Here is a 20,276-nt window from a genome sequence, read left to right as displayed (position 1 = left end):
CCCAAACATGCCCAATAAAAACAAATACAAACCATTTTGCCCAAAAAATAATACACATATCATCAGTACTTTATGGTGCCATCATACAATCATATATAATGCCATGGTGCCATCGTATATAATATATAATGCTATATAAGCACATAAGGGTGTGGTGGAGGTAAAGAAGTGAGTGCAGGCAGGGTGGAGTGAGTGGTGTAGAGAGGCAGGAGTGATTTATGATAGAAGGGTACCTGCTAGAGTTACAGGTAAAGTTTACTGGCCAGTATTGAGGTCTGTTATGTGTACAGCTTGGACAGGAAGCTCGAGGTCTCAGAGATGAAGATGCTGAGACTCTCGCTGGGAGAGCCGAGGAAGGAGTTTATTCCTAGGATGTTATGGAGGCCAGATTGAGATGGTTTGAGCGTGTGCAGAAGAGGAGAAATGTTCTGAGGATGGAGCCGCCAGGCAGGAGGGGGACCAAAGAGGAGTTAATGGATGCAGCGAGGAAGGACGTGCAGCCGTGTTATACTGGAAATGACCTTCGAATTGACCTCGGAGCATAAATCCTACTGTGTCCAAAACTAAAGAAGCTTTTCCAAATGTATTCATGCTAGTCGGGAACAGAGCCAAGTTAACACAACGGAGGCAAACCAGAAACTGTATAACCTGTGCATTTTTATAGAGCTTTTAGTCACATTACATATTATATATAGGAAAACATACAGATTATACACAGACAAAAGCAAAACAATGCTTTCATACCATGTCTCAAACCTTGAAAGATGCTTTTCCAATACCACTATGAACACCACAACAAATATAATAACATTTCCACTGACCTCAGACATAATGAAATAATTAAACAATGTCTGAAGGGTAACAGGGAGCTTAAATAGCAAACAAATATTCATTAGGATTTTAAGGCGATGTTTTACACTTTGGTTCCATTAATGAGAGGACAGGTAGTTACAGGTTACCCATGATTCATCAGTTAAAGTCAACCAATTTTGCATCTCCAATTCACCTGACTTACACATCGTAGTACTGTAGGAGGAAACCCACACAGACATGGGGAGAACATGTAAACTCCATACAGAAAGGACCCAGTCTGCTCTACCTGGGAATCAAACCCAGGACCTTCTTGCTGTGAGGTGACAGTTATACCCACCGAGCCACCCAGCTAACAAATAACATGTTACTCGGTGTAGTATATGTTAATACATGCCAAATTGTTCCTTCAACACTCTGGGTGGCACAGTGGCTAAGTGGGTAGCACTGTCACCTCACAGCAAGAAGGTCCTGGGTTCGATCCCCAGGTGGAGCGGTCCGGGTCCTTTCTGTGTGGAGTTTGCATGTTCTCCCCGTTTCTGTGTGGGTTTCCTCCGGGTGCTCCGGTTTCCTCCCACAGTCCAAAAACATGCAGCCAGGATGTAATTGGAGACACTGAATTGTCCTATAGGTACCCGGCCGCTAGGATGCATAAACCAGTGCACTGTAGTGCCGGTCCCAAGCCCGGATAAATAGGGAGGGTCGTGTCAGGAAGGGCATCCGGCGTAAAACCTGTGCCAAATCAATAATGCGGATCACGCCGTAACGGGAGCAGCCGAGGAAATAGATAGAGTTCCTTTAACACTCTATGCAGGAGCTCCAAGGTTGCAGGTCTTCGATTTGGGCTTTAATTGCTTGAACTAACGATTGTTTGTATAGACAGGCTGCAGACTGATGAAATCTTGCATAGAATCAAACGTCATCCCTGATCAGCATGAACATCCTGACACACATAAATCTCTCCTCAAAGCAGATAAAAAAAATTAGCAAGCCCTGTTATACAATTATTTATATGCTGAAATATTATAATTATTAAATATATAAGCATCATTTATCACATAGAATATCATCATTACTGTCTTTCACTTCCAACTTGGCTCTCGTCTCATAAACTCCTTCTGACAAAAGTGCAATACGAAGGTTATATTTGACCTGAATCATTTTAAAATCTAGGTTCTTTAAGCTCGACCCAAAAGAGCCTTCAGCAGGATTCACTGATGTTTATCTGATACACTACATGGCTAAAAGTATATGGACACCCTTACTAATTAAAATGTTTAGAAGTTTTAGCCTCACCCTTTGCTAGCAGGTATAAAAATATCTAATCTTTTATTTTGCAGAAACAATCTGGCGTAGGCATTTTCCTTTCCTGTTTTTTTTATTTGACGAGTTTGGTGTGGATCATGGCCTGCACAAAGCCATATTACTTAGCTACATTAGCCTTATAGCAGCAGAACAAACAAAAGAATCAGACAGGTAAAGTTTTAGACCCCCCATTATTGATTAGTGTGCTCATTAGATAAAATAACCACAAATGGAGAGTAACAGCCAGATTAGCTCCAGATCCCCAGCTCGGGGTCTAGATACCAGATCTGTTTAGGCAGACAACATGCTGGACTGGGCTACCACATAAGCTACCACATCTTAACCTCCAGCAGCTGCAAGTCTCCAAAGATCTCCAGCTCATTGATGCGGCTCAGGTCCTGGACCCGGTGCTTGTAGTTCAGCTGATGAATGCCATTCACGGCCACTTTAAACTGCTGCACCTCACACATGATGATCATCTAGAGAACATCAAGAGAAAGACTTATGCCAAGAGAAAGAGTTAAGCCAAAACACTGGTTTAATATTCTCCCATATTGATTGTAATTCTCTTTACTCTGGTCTACCGGCTTTGGTACATCCAGCAGTAAAGCCCTGCAGCGAGAGAGCTCACTACTTAAACCAAAAATCCGCCCACATCACCACCATTCTTTACCAGCAGCACTGGCTTCAGATACAAAATGTTACTCATTACATAGTCAACATAATTGTGGTCACATTTCAGACACTTGGTTACTGGCCACATTCATTTATTCTCACTAATCATTTCATCCTGGTTACCTGGAAACACTGGATGCAAGGCAAAAAATTTTACACCCTGGACAGAGTGAACCAAACCAGTACAGGGCGACACACATTTACACCTATAGAGAAGTTAATCTAGCCAGTTAATCTTTGGAGATCTTTGGCATTTTTTTGGAGATCCAGGGTACCTGGAGGAAACCCACACAAGCAAAACTCCTTATAGACAGTGCTGCCATTGTTGAGCCCCTGAGCAAGGCCCTAAACCCTAAAATGCTCAGATAACATGCTCAAGTCATTTTGGATAAAAGCGTCTGAATGAAGTGTATGAATGTAGAGTGACCGGATTCAAGGATCAAACCCAGTAACTCTGAACCCATGTGGTTTTGTGGCATCTCACTACCAGCCATAGTACAGCGTCACCAGAAAAAAGAAAAAAGCTGCAGCACTGTGTTCTCAACCACCATTCATGCTTGTCTTTATATTTGTTACTAATTTTAATGTGGGATTTGTGATTTTCATTTAGAAAACCTAAATATTTGTCTCTATAAGTTCTCTTCACATTCGGCTCCTTACAAATGGATGGATAGACAGAAAAATAGATAGATAGATAGATAGATAGATAGATAGATAGATAGATAGATAGATAGATAGATAGATAGATAGATAGATAGACAGACAGACAGACAGACAGACAGACAGACAGACAGACAGACAGACAGACAGATAGATAGATAGATAGATAGATTACATTTGTTCACTTATTTATTTAAATATTTACTACAATGATTTTAAAAATATGTATCTGGATAAGAAGAACCTGCTTGCTGTACTGTATTAGTGATGTGACGAGGAGGAAGGATTCAATACCTCAAAATAGTCTCCAGGAGAAAAGGGAAAGCTGGGCAGGGTGTTCTCCTCCGGACCCCAGCAGTCTGACAGGTACGAGTTACGAATGAACACTCCCACTTTCAGACGAGGGTTTAGGGACAGAGCGATGTCCTCAGAGTTTCCGACACGCAGGTTTACACCGAAACTACAAGCAGAAAAAAAAGACACAATCTAGATTTATGTCTCAGTCTAGTCATTTCTCATTCCTGACTGAGAATCTGCTGCTGTTTGCACACGACTAATCCGACACATGTTCGATCTGCAGCCGCTTCTTCTCGCCTGCCAGTTGGATTCCCACACTGAGCCATGTCGTGTATGGAGAGCTGCACTAAGCTCCAAGTGACCCAGTCCAGGAGATCAGTCTCATCTTCCCTCCCTCAAACACAGCCAATAGTGACTGTGTGGATGTCTGGTTAGGTCAGTAACCCACCCAAGCTTTATAAAAGACACCTTAACACAAACATCCAATTATTCTGTTTTACCAAACAAGCCCACTATCATTACAGCAGAATACTGTATGACAATGCTTGAACGATCTATAAGGCAGTGGTAGCTTAATAATTAGGATACTGGACTAGTAATCAGAAGGTTTCTGGTTTAAGCCCCTCTGCAGCCAGATTACCATTTGATAAAAGCGTCTGCTAAATGCCATAAATGTAAAATATTTATTCAAACCTGTGTGAGTGGATGCCAACCTGGCCCTTGACTGTGATGGTCTGTCCGAGACTTAATCCTTTTACCATCTTTCCCCTGAAAGGAAGAGACTAAAACACACGCAAACCACAATAAAAAAAAGAGTTAATATATAGAATATATTTTACGATACATATACATAAACAAGCAGTTGTCACTGACTCACCAGGTCACCCGAATCCTCCAGCATGGCCTAAACAAAAGAAATAAAGATGGATAAAGTGTAAAGCACAGTCACTGTGTAAAGTACTTAAACTGTCCCTGGCTGAAGAAGAGTAAGCAGACTGGAGGTGTACTCACACTGGCCTGTGCTCCTGAACCCTTCACTGCTGACCCTTCACCTTCTGTAAGACTCTGAAAATAAAGATTCCCATTATTCTGACTTGATGAATATTTGAGTTCCAGCAGGTGTTGTAACATACACAGTGAAGTCCAGGGCTGCCACCCCTTCTGTATAATACTAAATTGTTCTAAGAGCAAAATGCAACATTTGTAAACCAATACTTTCACTATTTTCCTTATTTTTCTATTTTCTTTTGATTTTATCCCCCTTTTCACCCAATCCAGTCATGACCAATTGGAGTTTATATCTCTCCTGGTGCTACCGCCTCGGTGGTCACCCCCACCCCCCGACTAAGGAGACCCAAGGCTGTTACACTTCCCAGTGGACATGTGCACAGCCGGCGATTGCTTCTTTTCACCTGCCAGGGGCAGGGGAGCGTCCTGTGGATTAAAACACAGTTCTTTCTCAAAGCTCTGGGCAATTTAGAGCAATCAATCCACCTGCTGTACGTTTTTAAAAGGGTAAGGGTGGGGGGTGGCAGAGAACACCCACACAGACACTTTCGTATGATCCATATTACTGTATGGCACCTGCACTAGCAGCTTTTTGTAAAGGTGGCAACCCTGGAAACATCATGTGTATGTTTACATTATCACGTATTGCTTTGGCATCCACAATGTATTAAAATTTTTATTTTTAATAATTCCAGATGCTTACCGTGCTTGGAATAAATCCAATTGCCTGGATCTGAACTTTCCCAGATACTGTTAATGTGTCCACTTTAGCCAAATCTATTCTGTGCTTGTACTCCAGCACATGGGCACCATTTATGGCCACCTAGAGGTAAAGACAAACAAGCACAAACAGTTTTTACATATTTTAGTACAGTACTAGAGATAAAAATGTCCTCTTTGGCAGACAAATAAAGGGCTAAAACAAACTGCTAAAAACAATTTAACAAAACAAACGTAAATCTAGGATGCCAAAAATGACTTAAGTGGATGCCAAATTGATTATTGTTTATAACGGTGTACATCTTAGCTCCTTTTACGTGTCAAGAAATTTTTGCCCAAAGCATATGTATCAAGCAGATACATATGTTTTTAACTTAAACTTTAAAATAATAAGATCCCAGCTTGTAACACCTATTCAAATATTTACATTGGTATTGGTATCAAGGCCAACATTTCTGGAACTACATTGTTTCTCACCTTGTACATGTCCTTCTCTACTAGCACAATGATCTCGAACCCAGCTCCCTTCCTGAGTGGCATCACATAGTGGATCTCTTCTCTGCCCCAGTACTCACGCTGCAAAGTGTTACACACGATCTGGTTCTTCGTAAAGCGAGGGTTAAAGTGGAATGCAATATCCGCTCTGGGTTTGACGCTACTGCCACACATGAAGTCCACCTGAAACCTGCAAGACATGTTTACCTCTATGTTAGGATTGTGAAAATCTCATTTGCAAATTTCTGATTGAATTTGCATACTGCCACAATGAATTATTTTAAATAATCAAACATTACTTTGTAAAACATTATTTGATTTGGGAACAAAGGATGTTGTGTTTTCACTCAAGTTTCCTTTATGTTTTAACAATCTGAAAGCATTTATTGCGACAAATATGCAATAAGAAGAAATTAAAAAAGAAGCAATTACTTTTTCCACAGCAATGTACACATTAATTTAGTCTAAACAAATCTAAAGGCCAAATAAATATCTTTTTTCTCTGTCTGGCTGCGTAATACAAAATATAAACAATCCAGCACTAACAAACGTAAGTGAAGATGAGGAACATGTCACCTTATACAAAGCCAATCTGTACAGAGACAAAACTACCACACACAGTATGTAAGCTCATATCAGCAAGTAGCTTTGCAATAATATAATAAGTAATAAAAACACACAGTGCATGGCTCACCTGTCAGCATCCGCAGGAACAGAGCCTTGAATAAGAACCATCTCACCTGGATGGAGTCCACCCAGGATGGTTACACCCATAGGAATCGTCTGAATAGACCACAAAGTTGATAAATGGTTAAACAGGGTTAACGGAGTTAAATTAAAGTTAAAGTTACATTCATAACAAAAGCGGTAGTTTCTCATTACACAAGATTTATCAGTTCATAAGTTCAATATCAAACACAGTCATGGACAATTCTGTATCTCCAATTCACCTCACTTGCTTTGGACATTTTTGGACTCTGGGAGGAAACCAGAGCTTCCGAAGGAAACCCACACAGAGATGGGGAGAACATGCAAACTCCACACAGAAAGGACCCGGACCACCCGCTCCACATGGGAATCGAACCCAGGACCTTCTTGCTGTCAGGCGACAGTGCTACCCACCGAGCAGATATGAAGTGTTTGAATATGAAAAGGTAAATGAGATGAGGATGTGTTTTTAACCTTTCTGCATGATTGGGGGCGTGAGAAGAAACCGGAGTATCTAGTGAAAATCCACGATGACAGGGGAGAACATGCAAAAGCGCCAAATCAGCTGGTGTGTTAAAAAAAACTGATACAATTGGAAATGCATAATCGATTTCGTTAAATTGGTAATTGTTATATACAATTATTAATTATTTTATTCATTCATTGTCTGTTTGACCCCCGCTTTTTCCTGGTCAGTGTCGCGGTGGGTCCAATTCATTTGGCAAAAGACTGGAAACACCCAGTACAGGTCGCCAGTCCATCACAGGGCACACACACAGGGCATTTTTAGTAGTTATAAAGTAATCAAAAGGTCGCCGGTTCAAGCCCCCACCACTGCCATATATATATAATATATATACGTATAACATATATATATATATATATATATATATATATAATAAAATAATCTCACCGGGTTGAGAACAGTTTGTTTGGGAATTTTCACCGACATGTCAAAGTCCAAACAGTTCCAGCAGAAAAAAGTGTTGTCAAATCTTTGGCTGAATCCCAAATCACAAGCTTTAATCACATGTGATGCCTAAATTACCTATAAAATAAAGTTTCTACCTCCTATAAACCGCACACTAGACCTCCATATGAGAGTAAACACGCATAATCTCACTTTCACTTCCCTGTCGCTGAGCAAGCTGCGCGTCCCAAACCCCACATTATACACTATATAGTGCACTAAATCATGAGGACTTTTATTGTATAGAAATGATGAAAAGCTGAAACGATTCCCTTAGTAGTGTGTAGGGAGTAGGGAAAGTGGTGACATTTAGGAGGCAGGCAAGGCGTCTTCACTTTCGGTAAAGTATCCAATAAAAACACGGAGATTTGGTGACGTCACTGGCGACCATCAGGGGATCAGCTGATAAATTTTTACTGCTTCATCTTGATCAGTGTCGCAGTGGCATCGGAGCACAGAGCGTACAGTATATATACAGTATATATATATATATATATATATATATATATATATATAAAATTAATTATTTCATTCATTCATTGTCTGTTTGACCCCCGCTTTATCCTGGTCAGTGTCGCGGTGGGTCCAATTCATTTGGCAAAAGACTGGAAACACCCTGTACAGGTCACCAGTCCGTCACAGGGCGCGCGCACACACACACACACACACACAAGCACATTCACAGGGCATTTTTAGTAGCTCCATTGGTCTGTTGTAGGGCAGTTAATGTACTGGATATGAATCGCTGGTTCAAGCCCCCACCACTGCCAGGTTGTCACTGTTGGTCCCCTGAGCAAGGCCCTTAACCCTCAATTGCAGACAATATACTGTCACATTACTGTAAGTCACTTTGGATAAAAGTGTCTGAAAATGTAAATGTCTGACTGCATGTCTTTGTACTGTGGGAGGAAACCAGAGCACCTGGCAGAAACCCACAAGGCCACAGGAAGAACATGCAAACTCCACATAGAAAGGACATCCAATTGGGAAATTCTTACTTTAAGACAACAACCCCATTCATTTTCACCAACTGTTTTATCCTGGTCAGGGTCGTATAGCACACGGGGAATAAACCAGTAAAACACCCTGGACCAGGTCCCAGTCCACTACAGTGTATCTTAGTCTTAAAATAAAATATTTAGATTTTATCCTTAGATGATAATGATATTATGGGCTACACTAAAGACTTGTTCTTTTTTAAACCGGTCAACATACAGGAGGGGGTTCAGTGGGTAGCACTGTCCCCTCACAGCAAGAAGGTCCTGGGTTTGAAGGTCCTTTCTTTGTTTGCATGTTCTCCCTGTGTCTGTGTGGGTTTCCTCCGGGTGCTCTGGTTTCCTCCCACAGTACAAAGACGTGCAAGTGAGGTGAACTGATACAAAATTGTCCATGACTGTGTTTGACATTAAACTTGTGAACTGATGAATCCTGTGTAACTAACTACCTGCCCTGTCATTAATTTAACCAAAGTGTACGTATAACACATGATGTTAAAATCCTAATAAATAAATAAATAAATAAATAACATGCACAGGGTGATCTGTTATAGTTTGGTGCTCAGTCCCAAGGCATGGGGGGAAGGGGGTGGTGTGTTCCTGTCATTCTAAAACCTTCCTGCCATTTTAACAACTGATGGGAACACTGACAGGTGTTGATATATTCAGTGGAATATACACCGATCAGCCATAACATAAAAACCACCTCCTTGTTTCTACACTCACTGTCCATTTTATCAGCTCCACTTACCATATAGAAGCACTTTGTAGTTCTACAATTACTGACTGTAGTCCATCTGTTTCTCTACATGCTTTGTTAGCCCCCTTTCACCCTGTTCTTCAAAGGTCAGGACCACCACAGAGCAGGTATTATTTAGGTGGTGGATCATTCTCAGCACTGCAGTGACACTGACATGGTGGTGGTGTGTTAGTGTGCGTTGTGCTGGTATGAGTGGATCAGACACAGCAGCGCTGCTGGAGTTTTTAAACACCTCACTGTCACTGCTGGACTGAGAATAGTCCACCAACCAAAAACATCCAGACAACAGCGCCCCGTGGGCAGCGTCCTGTAACCACTGATGAAGGTCTAGAAGATGACCGACTCAAACAGCAGCAATAGATGAGCGATCGTCTCTGACTTTACATCTACAAGATGCACCAACTAGGTAGGAGTGGACAGTGAGTGGACACGGTATTTCAAAACTCCAGCAGCACTGCTGTGTTTGATCCACTCATACCAGCACAACACACACTAACACACCACCACCATGTCAGTGTCACTGCAGTGCTGAGAATCATCCACCACCTAAATAATACCTGCTCTGTGGAGGTACTGTGGGGGTCCTGACCATTGAAGAACAGGGTAAAAGCAGGTTTAAAAAGTATGTAGAGATGGATTACAGACAGTAATTGTAGAACTATAAAGTGCTTCTATGTGGTAAGCGGAGCTGATAAAATGGACAGTGAGGTGGTTTCAATGTTATGGCTAATCGGTGTATTTCTTTATGCTCTTACATTTTGAGCATCAGAATATTGGTGGGGACGTGTCCCTCCAATATTTATTAATTGTGATTACGGCTTTCCTCTGTTCAAGGTCGCTGAACCCATGAAGCGATGAATAAAATTGAAGGAACGGTAAAGGAACGCTGCTTTCGAAGCAAACGTTAAGTGAGTAAGTGCATAACGTGTCACGTGTCTGAAGCAGGAAGTATTGAAGCCATAATACAGTGAGCGGGATGCGTTCACTCAGTGTGATAAACAGTTTCAGTGCTGCTCTGTGATCCGAACATCAGAATGAATTCACTACACAGATCAGTCGGATTGTTTCTGATATGCTGGATTAGATCATGCGTGGGTGAAATGTATATTCTGGATGACAGGATCGGGCTGGGCAGGAGGTTTGATGGTATAGGAGGTTTAAGTGGAGGAGGGGTGAGTGTTTAAAGATGTAGATCTCCTCATGAGCACAACTTTTACTTTCTGTATTACAGCATTTCACAGATCAATAAAGAGTAAATGAAGTGTTCGCTTGTATTTGTGTATTATTAGGCCACTTCTAGACTTCTCATCAACTATAAAGAGCTGTACAGGAGTCAGATCCTGGATTACCTGTTCAAGGTACTAGTGCATTCAGAGATACATCAATACATTTTACACAAGAAAAACCAAATCAAGTTCATGTTTTGTGTCAGAATGTCTAATTAACATGATTCACTGTATAAAACTAATGTTACTGAGGTTTGTTTTGTAATACTTGAGCCACGACCTAAACACACGACATAAATGTTGTATTATGTGAGCTCTGCCAAGCAGAATCATAGATTATTTATATATTTTTGCTTTTATATACAGTAACTGTAAGATGAATTACACACAAATAAGTCAGGATTATATTTAAACATTGTACTGTATATATGAAAAATTAGTTGATTCAAATCATATCTACTTTTATATTTTTGTAATTAATGATTACAAGCATAGTCATAACAAGGTGGTTAAAATAATTACGACAGGCCTTTGATTTATTAACACTTCTTTTATTTAATCTGATCATGTTGTTCCCTTCAGCCCAACTTTGGAGCTTCACTACAAATTCTGAAAGTGGAAATAGGCGGTGATTCCCAAACCACAGGTAAGACGAAGTGTTTGTGACAAAATGTGTTCACACAGTGTCAAATTAAGCAGATTATACAAACCAAATTAGCCACAACATTAAACCACTGACTGGTGATTTTAAAAAACACTAATTATTTTTACAATGGCATTTGTCAAGTGGCGGGATCATTTAGGCAGCAAGTGAACAGTCTTTTCCCAAAATTGATGTGTTGGAAGCAAACCAGAGCATCTTTTAAATGCAACGTCTTGTGGAGTGTTTCCAGCATGCAGTGGTTAATGCATATCAAAAGTGGTCCCAGGGTAATTGGCGGCCAAAGTTCATTAATGCATAAATAAATTGGGGGGAAAACAAGCTTTAACCTTTAAAATTGTTATTTTGTTTTGTTTTTTAATTTACCCTCTGTGCATGTACTGTATCTCCTTCCAGTTTACACTCATTGTCATTTGCCAATGTCATAAGATCAGTTTACTGTCACATGAGTTGGTAATGTTAAAGTCACATGTGGTTCACGTTGGTGCATTGAGGACAAAGTTAAATAAATAAAAAGTAAACGTGTGTTTCATCAATGTCATTTCACTACCTGGAAGAAAACTAAATAGTGAGACATATTGACTATTTGCATCTATTTATCTTTTTATTATCGCGCTTTCATTTTGGTTACAGATGGCACCGAACCATCACACATGCACAATGAGCAGGATGAGAATGACTTCCGTGGCTACGAGTGGTGGCTCATGAAAGAGGCCAAGAAGAGGAACCCCAGCATCACGCTCATTGGTAGGGTTACGAATCCAGCGGCGTATGCTTTGTCCACAGTGCTTTTGAAGGGCAGTTTTTTAGAAAGCCTGAAATGCATTTTTATCATTCATTCATGATTTATCAGAGCTACAGGACGTTAGTTGTTCATTAAACAGGCGGATGACTTTTATGAACTGCCTTGAACCTCGCTCATCCAATGTAGGGTAATAATAAGTGAACTTTTACATTATCAGAATCAGAATCAGAATCAGCTTTATTCGCCAAGTATGTTTACACACACAAGGAATTTGTTTCCGGCTGTTGTTAGCTCTCTACAATTTACAACAATACAATATACAGACAAGACTATGTAGACAATGTACAATTTTACATGTTCAGCAGAATTTGCATATGTACAGAATATATAAAAATAGTGTAAGATAAATAGTTGAGTAAGGTAAGATGCAGTTACGGTATTATACAGCATGTATAAAGTGCAGTGTGGCATGTAAACAACAGTAAACAGTAGTTCAGTTTTTGTTATTAATGAGTTTGATGGCATTTGGAAAGAAACTGTTACAGTGTCTGTTTGATTTAGTAAATAGTAGTAAATTTAGTAGATTTATGTTGTCTCCTGAGATTAAATTATATCATGCGATAATGCTGATGTAAGCTCAGGCACAATCCTAATCAGATTAAACTATGATAAAATGAAAAAGATATACACTATATGGACACCCCATCTAATTCTTGAGTTTACAAGTTATAGCTACACCATTTGCTAACTGGTGTAATAAATCAGTTATATAAAGCAAAGGATATGGTTCCAACTTTGCAGCAACAGTTTAGGGAAGGCCCTTTCCAGTTCCAACATGACTGCCTCAGTGCACAAAGCAAGCCCTGACCTCAGCCTCACTCAACAGCTTTGGAATCAACTGGAACATCAACTGAGGCTTTCTTTACCAACATCAGCGCCCAGCCATACAAATACTCTATTAACTGAATGGGCACAAATTTCCACAGACATACCTGAAAATCTTGTGGGAAGCCTTCTAAGAAGAGTGGCTGTTGTTATAGCTGAAAAGATCACATACAGATCACTCTGTTTACCATGTTTTGAAAAATGGGGTGTCCAAATACTTTTGGCAATACTTTAATCCAAAGGTTTTGGAAGCCTGTTCATGAGAATGTTTAAGTAAGGCTAGAAGATTCTGTGATGGAAAACCATACATGTGTTGTGTATCTGTCTTATCTGATCTGACCTTAGACCTCATGTGTGTGTTAAAGGTCTCCCGTGGGCGTTTCCTGGATGGATTGGTCAAGGGAGCAACTCGCCATACAAGTTTCCAAATATTACAGCAAACTATGTCGTGTCTTGGGTGATGGGAGCCAAGCAATATCACAACCTTGATATCGATTACATTGGGGTATGTTTTTCAAAAAGTGTGTTATACTGTTTGTTCAAAACTCACCCACATTCTTATTTTAATTAATAGATTTTTTATTATTATTTTTGTAGGTGTGGAATGAAAGGGAATTTGATGCAAAGTACATCAGGGTAAGATAATCTCCTATACTGAAATATTATATGTTAAACCATGTTAAACAGATCCAAAATCAATGGCACAACTATGGAAGATTTTGTAAGAATGGTGTCCAGTCCTACATTTAGAGACGTTTAGAATTGATGCCAAGGTGAAATGAGGCAGTTCTTGCAGGTTGGGGTGAGCCAACCTTACTAAACCACTGATTATGTTTTCCACAGATTTCAGATGGTGCCAAACGTTTTGGATCTGATAGCAAATATGCCTTTTTATTTTTTGCTTTGAGCACTATTGTCCTTACGGCATTGACACTAAGGTGTTTAAAAATCCCACCAACACAGCTGCACCTGCTACACTTGTACCAGAACAGTGCTACAGTTACATTGTGCTTATAGGGAGTATAGTAATAGAAAGAAAGATATCCTTTATTTGTCATATATACATATACAGATGTACAGTACAATGAAATTCTTTCTTCGCATATCCCAGCTGGTGTTGGAAGCTGGGGTCAGAGCGCAGGGTCAGCCAACTTACGGCGCCCCTGGAGCAGACAGGGTTAAGGGCCTTGCTCAAGGACCCAACAGTGGCTACATAGCAGAGCCAGGATTTGAACCGCCAATCTTCCGGTTGATAGCCCAAAGCTCTACCCACTAGGCTACCACTGACCCCACTAATAGAGTGGTAATAGAGTACCACTAATAGTACACTAATAGAGTAATAGAGTGGTAATCTATTACCACTAATAGAGTGGTGTTCTCAAAAAGGTGTTTTTAGGGCTCATGAAAATCTAAAGAAAATGATCCACATAGTTTTATTTTCATGCTTTTATCACAGCTTTATCCTAGTCAGGGTCACAGTTGGTCTGGGTTTCCTAGTATTACTGGGCGCAGAGCAGTAACACAACCCGGACAGGTTGCCAGTCCATCGCAGGGCCTCGACCACCCCTTCAGACATCCAGCGCTGAGGATTTGAACCCTAAATCCCAGCAGTAGTGGACTAGCATAGTTAAAGCACCTGAAGATGATTGATATTATTGTAAGTTAGTGTGTAACGTGTGAGGTGTTTGTGTGTGATCATCACTCAGGTACTGCGAGACACTTTAGACAGTGCTGGTTTGACAGACATTGGCATTATCGCAGCGGATGGTAACTGGGACATTTCAAACGCCATGCTCGTTGATCCATATCTCAATGATGCAGTTGAAGTGATTGGGTAAGAAAGATCCATTCTTTTTAAAGTGTGTTTGTGTTATACAAGTTTTACTTTGGGTAATAATGTAGATTGATACTGTAGTCTGCTTAAAAATGTGTGACGGTCAATATGTTATTGTACTTCTTATTCTGAATGGGTAGCGCTGTCACCTCAGCTAAAAGGGCTTGGGATCAATTCCTCGACTGGGTAACCAGGGTCCTTTTTGTGTGGAGTTTATGTGTTCTCCCTGTGTCTATGTGGGTTTCCTCCAGGAGCTCCGGTTTCCTCCCAAAAGTCCAAAGATATCAGTCTGGCCAACTGGACCTATTAAAATTGCCCCAAGTATTTGTGTGTGTGTCTGTGCCCTGTGAAAGACTGGCGACCTGTCTGGAGTGTTTCCTGCCTTTTCCCCAGTTATTAAGACCCACCGCATCCCTGAATAGGATAAAGAAGTGGTAAAACAATGATCCAAATTGGGCTTCCACTCTTTTGGAAGGTTTTCCACAGGAGTTTGGGGTGTTAGACAGATGTTAGACAGGAATGTCTGGCTCTCATTCGATGCACCAGTACTTACCAACAGTGTACAATAGGATTGAGGTTGGGACTGTAGTACTACAACAGCTGTTGGTCAGATGACCTTACTTACATTCTCTGCATCACTGTTTTGCCAGTGTTCACTACCCTGGCACCATGACAGTAAAGGAGGCCCTGATGTCAGGGAAGAAGCTTTGGTCCTCTGAGGATTACAGCACATTTAATAATGACATCGGTGCAGGATGCTGGGCTCGTATACTTAACCAGAACTATGTCAACGGCCGGATGACCTCGTGAGTAAAGCTCACTCTAATTTGTCGTTTTCATACTTATATGTGTAATGCTTGCATTGAATATGTTTTTTAAATGAATCAGGACTATTTCATGGAATCTAATAGCAAGTTATTATGAGGATCTGTCTTTTGGTGGAGACGGCTTGATGACTGCAGAGGAACCATGGAGTGGACATTACGTGGTGGAAAGCCCAGTATGGATAACTGGTAATTTATATTTACTTATATAGGTAATCTATAATCAATAAATCTATATTTATTTATATAGACAATATTGACACTCCACACACACTCTCTGTATTATTGCATTTTTCCTTTAAGGGTCGCCTCAGCAGATCATTCTGGTCCACATACCTGAATTAGCACAGTTTTTTTTTGTCAGATGCCCTTCCTGACACAACCCTCCATATTTTGTCTGGGCTTGGGATCAGCACACTGACAAGTGCACCTCTCAGTGTTTAGGCTGTTCGGCCACTCCCTTACCCTCACCCTCAGACACAGCCAATCGTGTCTGTGTAGATGCCCGACTGGTCATTTGCACTGCTGATATTTAAGCGGTGCCAAAGTTCATAAAAATTTGTTCATCCTCAGGTGTATGTTGCATCTCCAGCATCGTGTTGCAGCATTGTGTTGCATTATTTCACCACTTTATCCCGGTCCGTGTCATGGTGGGTTCAGTTTACTCAGAATGGGCACAATGCAGTAACATGCACCAGACAGGATGCCAGTCTTATCGCACAGCCTCGCCCACCAACAGACATAGCCAATCATGTCAGTATATAGACGCCAGACTATATACTGGCGATCCGAACCCTGGACCCCACAACCAGTAGGCTAGTATAATTAACTGCCACGCCACTGGCCTGCTCATATTTCCAAAATAATACATTAAAATTGACTGTATCATTGATACTTCATTTATTCAAATTTAGGAGTTTACTGTGCTAGCCACTAATTAGCAAGATGTCCACATACTTTTGGTCATTGGCTCTGCCTTGTGTATTTGCTGTAGCTCATACGACTCAGTTTGCACAGCCTGGTTGGACATATCTCCAGACAGTGGGACACCTCAGCCATGGAGGAAGTTATGTAGCATTAACAGATGGACAAGGGAACCTCACAGTCATCATAGAAACCATGGTGAGTGTTTTTTTTTCTATTTCTAGTCTTGTGAGAAGTCACAGAGTTACAGCTGGGCCACAGTGAGAAACGTTAATGGTCTGTTTTTTTTCCTTCCTCTTTCTGCAGACTCATAATCACTCGCAGTGCATTCGGCCTGCGTTGCCGCCTTTCAACGTTTCTGCTCAGACGGCAACATTTCAGCTCAAAGGCTCTTTTGTAGGTGCAGTATCACTTTAGTTTGGCACATGTCGACTGGTTAAGTAGAAAATGTAATCGAATGCCCTTGTTTTTTAGGCTGCAATCACTAAGCTTCAGGTGTGGTACTCAAAACTGGATTTCCAGACCAAGAAGGATGTACTCTTTAAAAATAGTGATCCCATAAAGGTGAAAATAAAAACGGACTAAATGGTTAATATACATTATTTGGCAAGAAATACAATAAGACTATTATCTTATTGAACATCCTATTCCAAGACCATTAATCCGGAGGCCCCCCATGATAGGATTGAGATTAGGGCTCTGTGCAGGCCTCCAAGTTCCTCCATACCAGACTTATCAAACCATGCATTTATGGACCTCAATTTGTGTACAGAGGCAGTCATGCAGGGACAGGGAATGGCCTTTTCCAAACTGTAGCCATGTGGTACAAACATAAATTTTTATAGTAAATTGTATACACACAATGTGTGTGGCAGGAGTCCAGATACTTCTGACCATGTAGTGTATGTGAAAGCCCCTTAATTATTAGCATACTTTTTGCTAATGGGTGTATAAAATTGACAGAAAGGAAGAAATCGGAACATCAGTTGTGGGCCAGACCTTTTTGTCAAGCATTGCCAAGACCTTGCTCTTACCTTATGGACACAAATTCCTACAGACACACTTCAAAATGCTGTGGAAAGCCTTTGCAGAATAAAGTAAGCTGTGACATCTACATAGCAGGGGCCAGCACTTTACTTAGGCACATGGTTTTGGAATGGGATGTCCACATATTTTTCGCCATAAAGTGCATCTTAAACGTTGCTATTCGTCTGAACAGGTTTCTAATGGATATTTCACTTTGAAACTGGATGTCGATGAAGTCTACACCATCACGACAGTCACCAGTGGAAATAAGGGTCTTCACCCTGATCCTCCAGCATCCGCTCCATTCCCAAAGAATTACTCAGATGACTTCAAAGTTCGTAAGTTTGGCTTTTGTAACATGACTATTTAAATGCAATATCAATGCTGATATATTGTTCTGCTCTATTCCTAACCTGCTTTCTTTCTTTCTTTACAGGTAACCCTCCCTTCTCAGAAGCGCCATATTTTGCTGATCAGTCCGGAGTGTTCGAGTACTTCACAAACCTGTCCGATCCAGGGCCGCATGTCTACACCTTACGTCAGGTGGTCACACAGCAACCTGTATCCTGGGGTTATGACGCCGACCAGACCATCAGCATCATTGGAGACTACAGCTGGTTGGTTCATCAGACATTTGGCACAAAAATATTTGTTTTAATGGAATATATGTTTAATTTAACCCCAAATAACACATGTGCTTATGTTTGAACATGTATATAACTCTGTATATAAAACTCTATATATAAAATATGTTTCAATATGGTATTCATCAGCATGTTTGCATATTTTGATTTGTTGCCTTTCAATCCTTTAGGCAGAACTTCACAGTGTCCTCCGACATCTACATAGAGTCTGAGAACGGAGGTGTTTTTATAGCAGCCAGGGTGGACAAAGGAGGAGAAGAGGTCCGACAGGCCCTGGGTGTCTTTTACTGGGTTTTTGCAAATGGCACATACAAAGTGACCAATGATATATGTGAGTCATTTTTCTAAATGAAATGTGTCCTTATGTTTCTTAACAGCTGAAATTAATTGATTGCAATTTTCTGGTTTAAGGTGGGAAGAAAGTTCTAGCTGAAGGATTGTCGGGGACAAGACCGGGTGTATGGCACACCCTGACTCTTACAGTACAGGTAAAGCTTAAAAATACTTCATATTCACAAGCCTCTTGGCAATATTTTGGCTTGATATGGCTAAAGGTATATGGACATACTTTGATATTTGCTAAGGATAGAGCTTGGAGCGTTCTCCTCTAATGCTTAATGAAACTGGAAAACACATGGCAGGGGATCTGAGACCAGTCATCCATACAGAATCTCTTCAGAGCCTTTCGGAGGGATTACACATAACTACTGCATATGCATATAACTCTCTGCTGCCTGCGCAGAGAGGGGGGATAATGGAGATCATTGAGTGACTCTCAGTGCATGATACAGATCTCCATATGAACCACCTTGTGCAGGTGAAAAGAAGAGGTTGGCTTCTGTACATGTGATGGAGGGGGCATGTTTTTGACAAAGTAGTGTATTCCAGTTATTACAGTATACTGTGTGCCATCATAATAGGATTTAAATTATAATGTTTGCACTTAAAGTGGCATTTAAAATGTCTTTAAAGGTATTTGATTTATTTTGTGTATATGTAAATAGTTCTACAGGTATCTTTGTACATTATTATTAAATTATTTTCATTTTCCCACAGGGTAATTTTGCCAACGGGATGCTGAATGGTTATCCTCTGTGGAAGAACGCTGTTGTTCTTCAACCCAAGAACGGCTGGGCTGCAATCGGCACGTTTACATTAGAACATGCACAGTTTGATAATTTTATAATAAACGCAGCCTGATTGCGATTGCATTTAAATACTGAGATTATCTTAACTTGAATACTATCGTATTTTATTAGTGTGTAGGGAAAAATGGTGTATATGATTCTTTACTTGAATTGAGAGTGAAATGCTTTTCTATTTTCAGAAGTTTTTAAGAACTATAATTAAACTGTGAAATCACTGTGAAATCTAATGTACAAACCGAGTTCTAAAGAAGTTGGGACAGTAGAAAATATGTAAATAAAAACTAACAAAAAAATTGAAAATCATTTTTGTCCTGTATTTAACTAAAGACAACATATTTAATATGTCAAATCATCTTATTTTTTATGTGTATATTTGTAAATTTATCACCAGCCAGCCGTAGATTCAAACCAAAGTTTACAGTGCATGGTGCAGAAACAGTCAAACACTGTAAAAGCCAGTTTTTAGGATGGTTCCTTGTTAATGAGACAGGTGAATAAGGGCTTACAGTAAATCAAATACTCTTTACAACCATGGTGATCAGAAATATCTCTCAACATGGACGGGGCATTAACATTAGGGCAATGAGGCAGAAAAGATTCTACTTTTATCAGTCAAAGTGAGGAGATTTTGTTGCTATCTTGTTGTGATATGGTGTATCAAATGGTCCCATAATACCAGGATCATTTTAATCTCACAGTCTGTCACAGTATTGTTGTTGACAATCCATTTAAAACCACAAATGACCATTGTACACTGATTACTTTTATCATGACTGTGCACAATAGCAGGACCTCAAACCAGTTATGTTATACTGGATTAATTAACATGACAATTTTAATGTACTAGTGCATTTAGTGCAGTGGTGGCTTAGTGGTTACTTAGTACTAGAATAGTAATTAGAAGTTTGCTGGTTTAAGCCCCATATCTGCCAGTTGTCAGGCCCTTGAGCAAAGCC

General features: G+C 40.3%; 2 protein-coding genes across 2 annotated transcripts; one reads left to right on the top strand and one right to left on the bottom strand.

Annotated features, from left to right (window-relative positions):
* Positions 1–105: 105 nt before the first annotated feature.
* On the bottom strand, positions 106–7,801 carry lgals8a (galectin 8a). The gene is made up of 9 exons (XM_063001727.1): positions 7,592–7,801; positions 6,665–6,753; positions 5,953–6,160; positions 5,459–5,578; positions 4,759–4,812; positions 4,625–4,651; positions 4,441–4,529; positions 3,745–3,910; positions 106–2,594 (listed from the first exon to the last, which is right to left on the bottom strand). The coding sequence occupies exons 1-9, from the start codon at positions 7,628–7,630 to the stop codon at positions 2,445–2,447; spliced, it is 942 nt and encodes a 313-aa protein (XP_062857797.1). The 5' UTR covers positions 7,631–7,801; the 3' UTR covers positions 106–2,444.
* A 2,636-nt stretch (positions 7,802–10,437) lies between these two features.
* On the top strand, positions 10,438–19,597 carry galca (galactosylceramidase a). The gene is made up of 17 exons (XM_063001013.1): positions 10,438–10,575; positions 10,693–10,761; positions 11,212–11,275; positions 11,924–12,037; positions 13,286–13,425; positions 13,518–13,556; positions 14,627–14,754; positions 15,405–15,560; positions 15,643–15,767; positions 16,573–16,700; positions 16,809–16,898; positions 16,977–17,066; positions 17,722–17,866; positions 17,965–18,145; positions 18,343–18,503; positions 18,584–18,660; positions 19,229–19,597. Exons 1-17 carry the CDS (start codon positions 10,438–10,440, stop codon positions 19,370–19,372), a joined length of 1,989 nt encoding a protein of 662 aa, XP_062857083.1. The 3' UTR covers positions 19,373–19,597.
* Positions 19,598–20,276: the final 679 nt, after the last annotated feature.

This window comes from Trichomycterus rosablanca, chromosome 9, assembly GCF_030014385.1.
Source record: "Trichomycterus rosablanca isolate fTriRos1 chromosome 9, fTriRos1.hap1, whole genome shotgun sequence".
Lineage (NCBI taxonomy): Eukaryota > Metazoa > Chordata > Actinopteri > Siluriformes > Trichomycteridae > Trichomycterus > Trichomycterus rosablanca.
The sequence above is the reverse complement of the archived record's forward strand: the minus strand, read 5'-3'. Positions and strand labels throughout refer to the sequence as shown.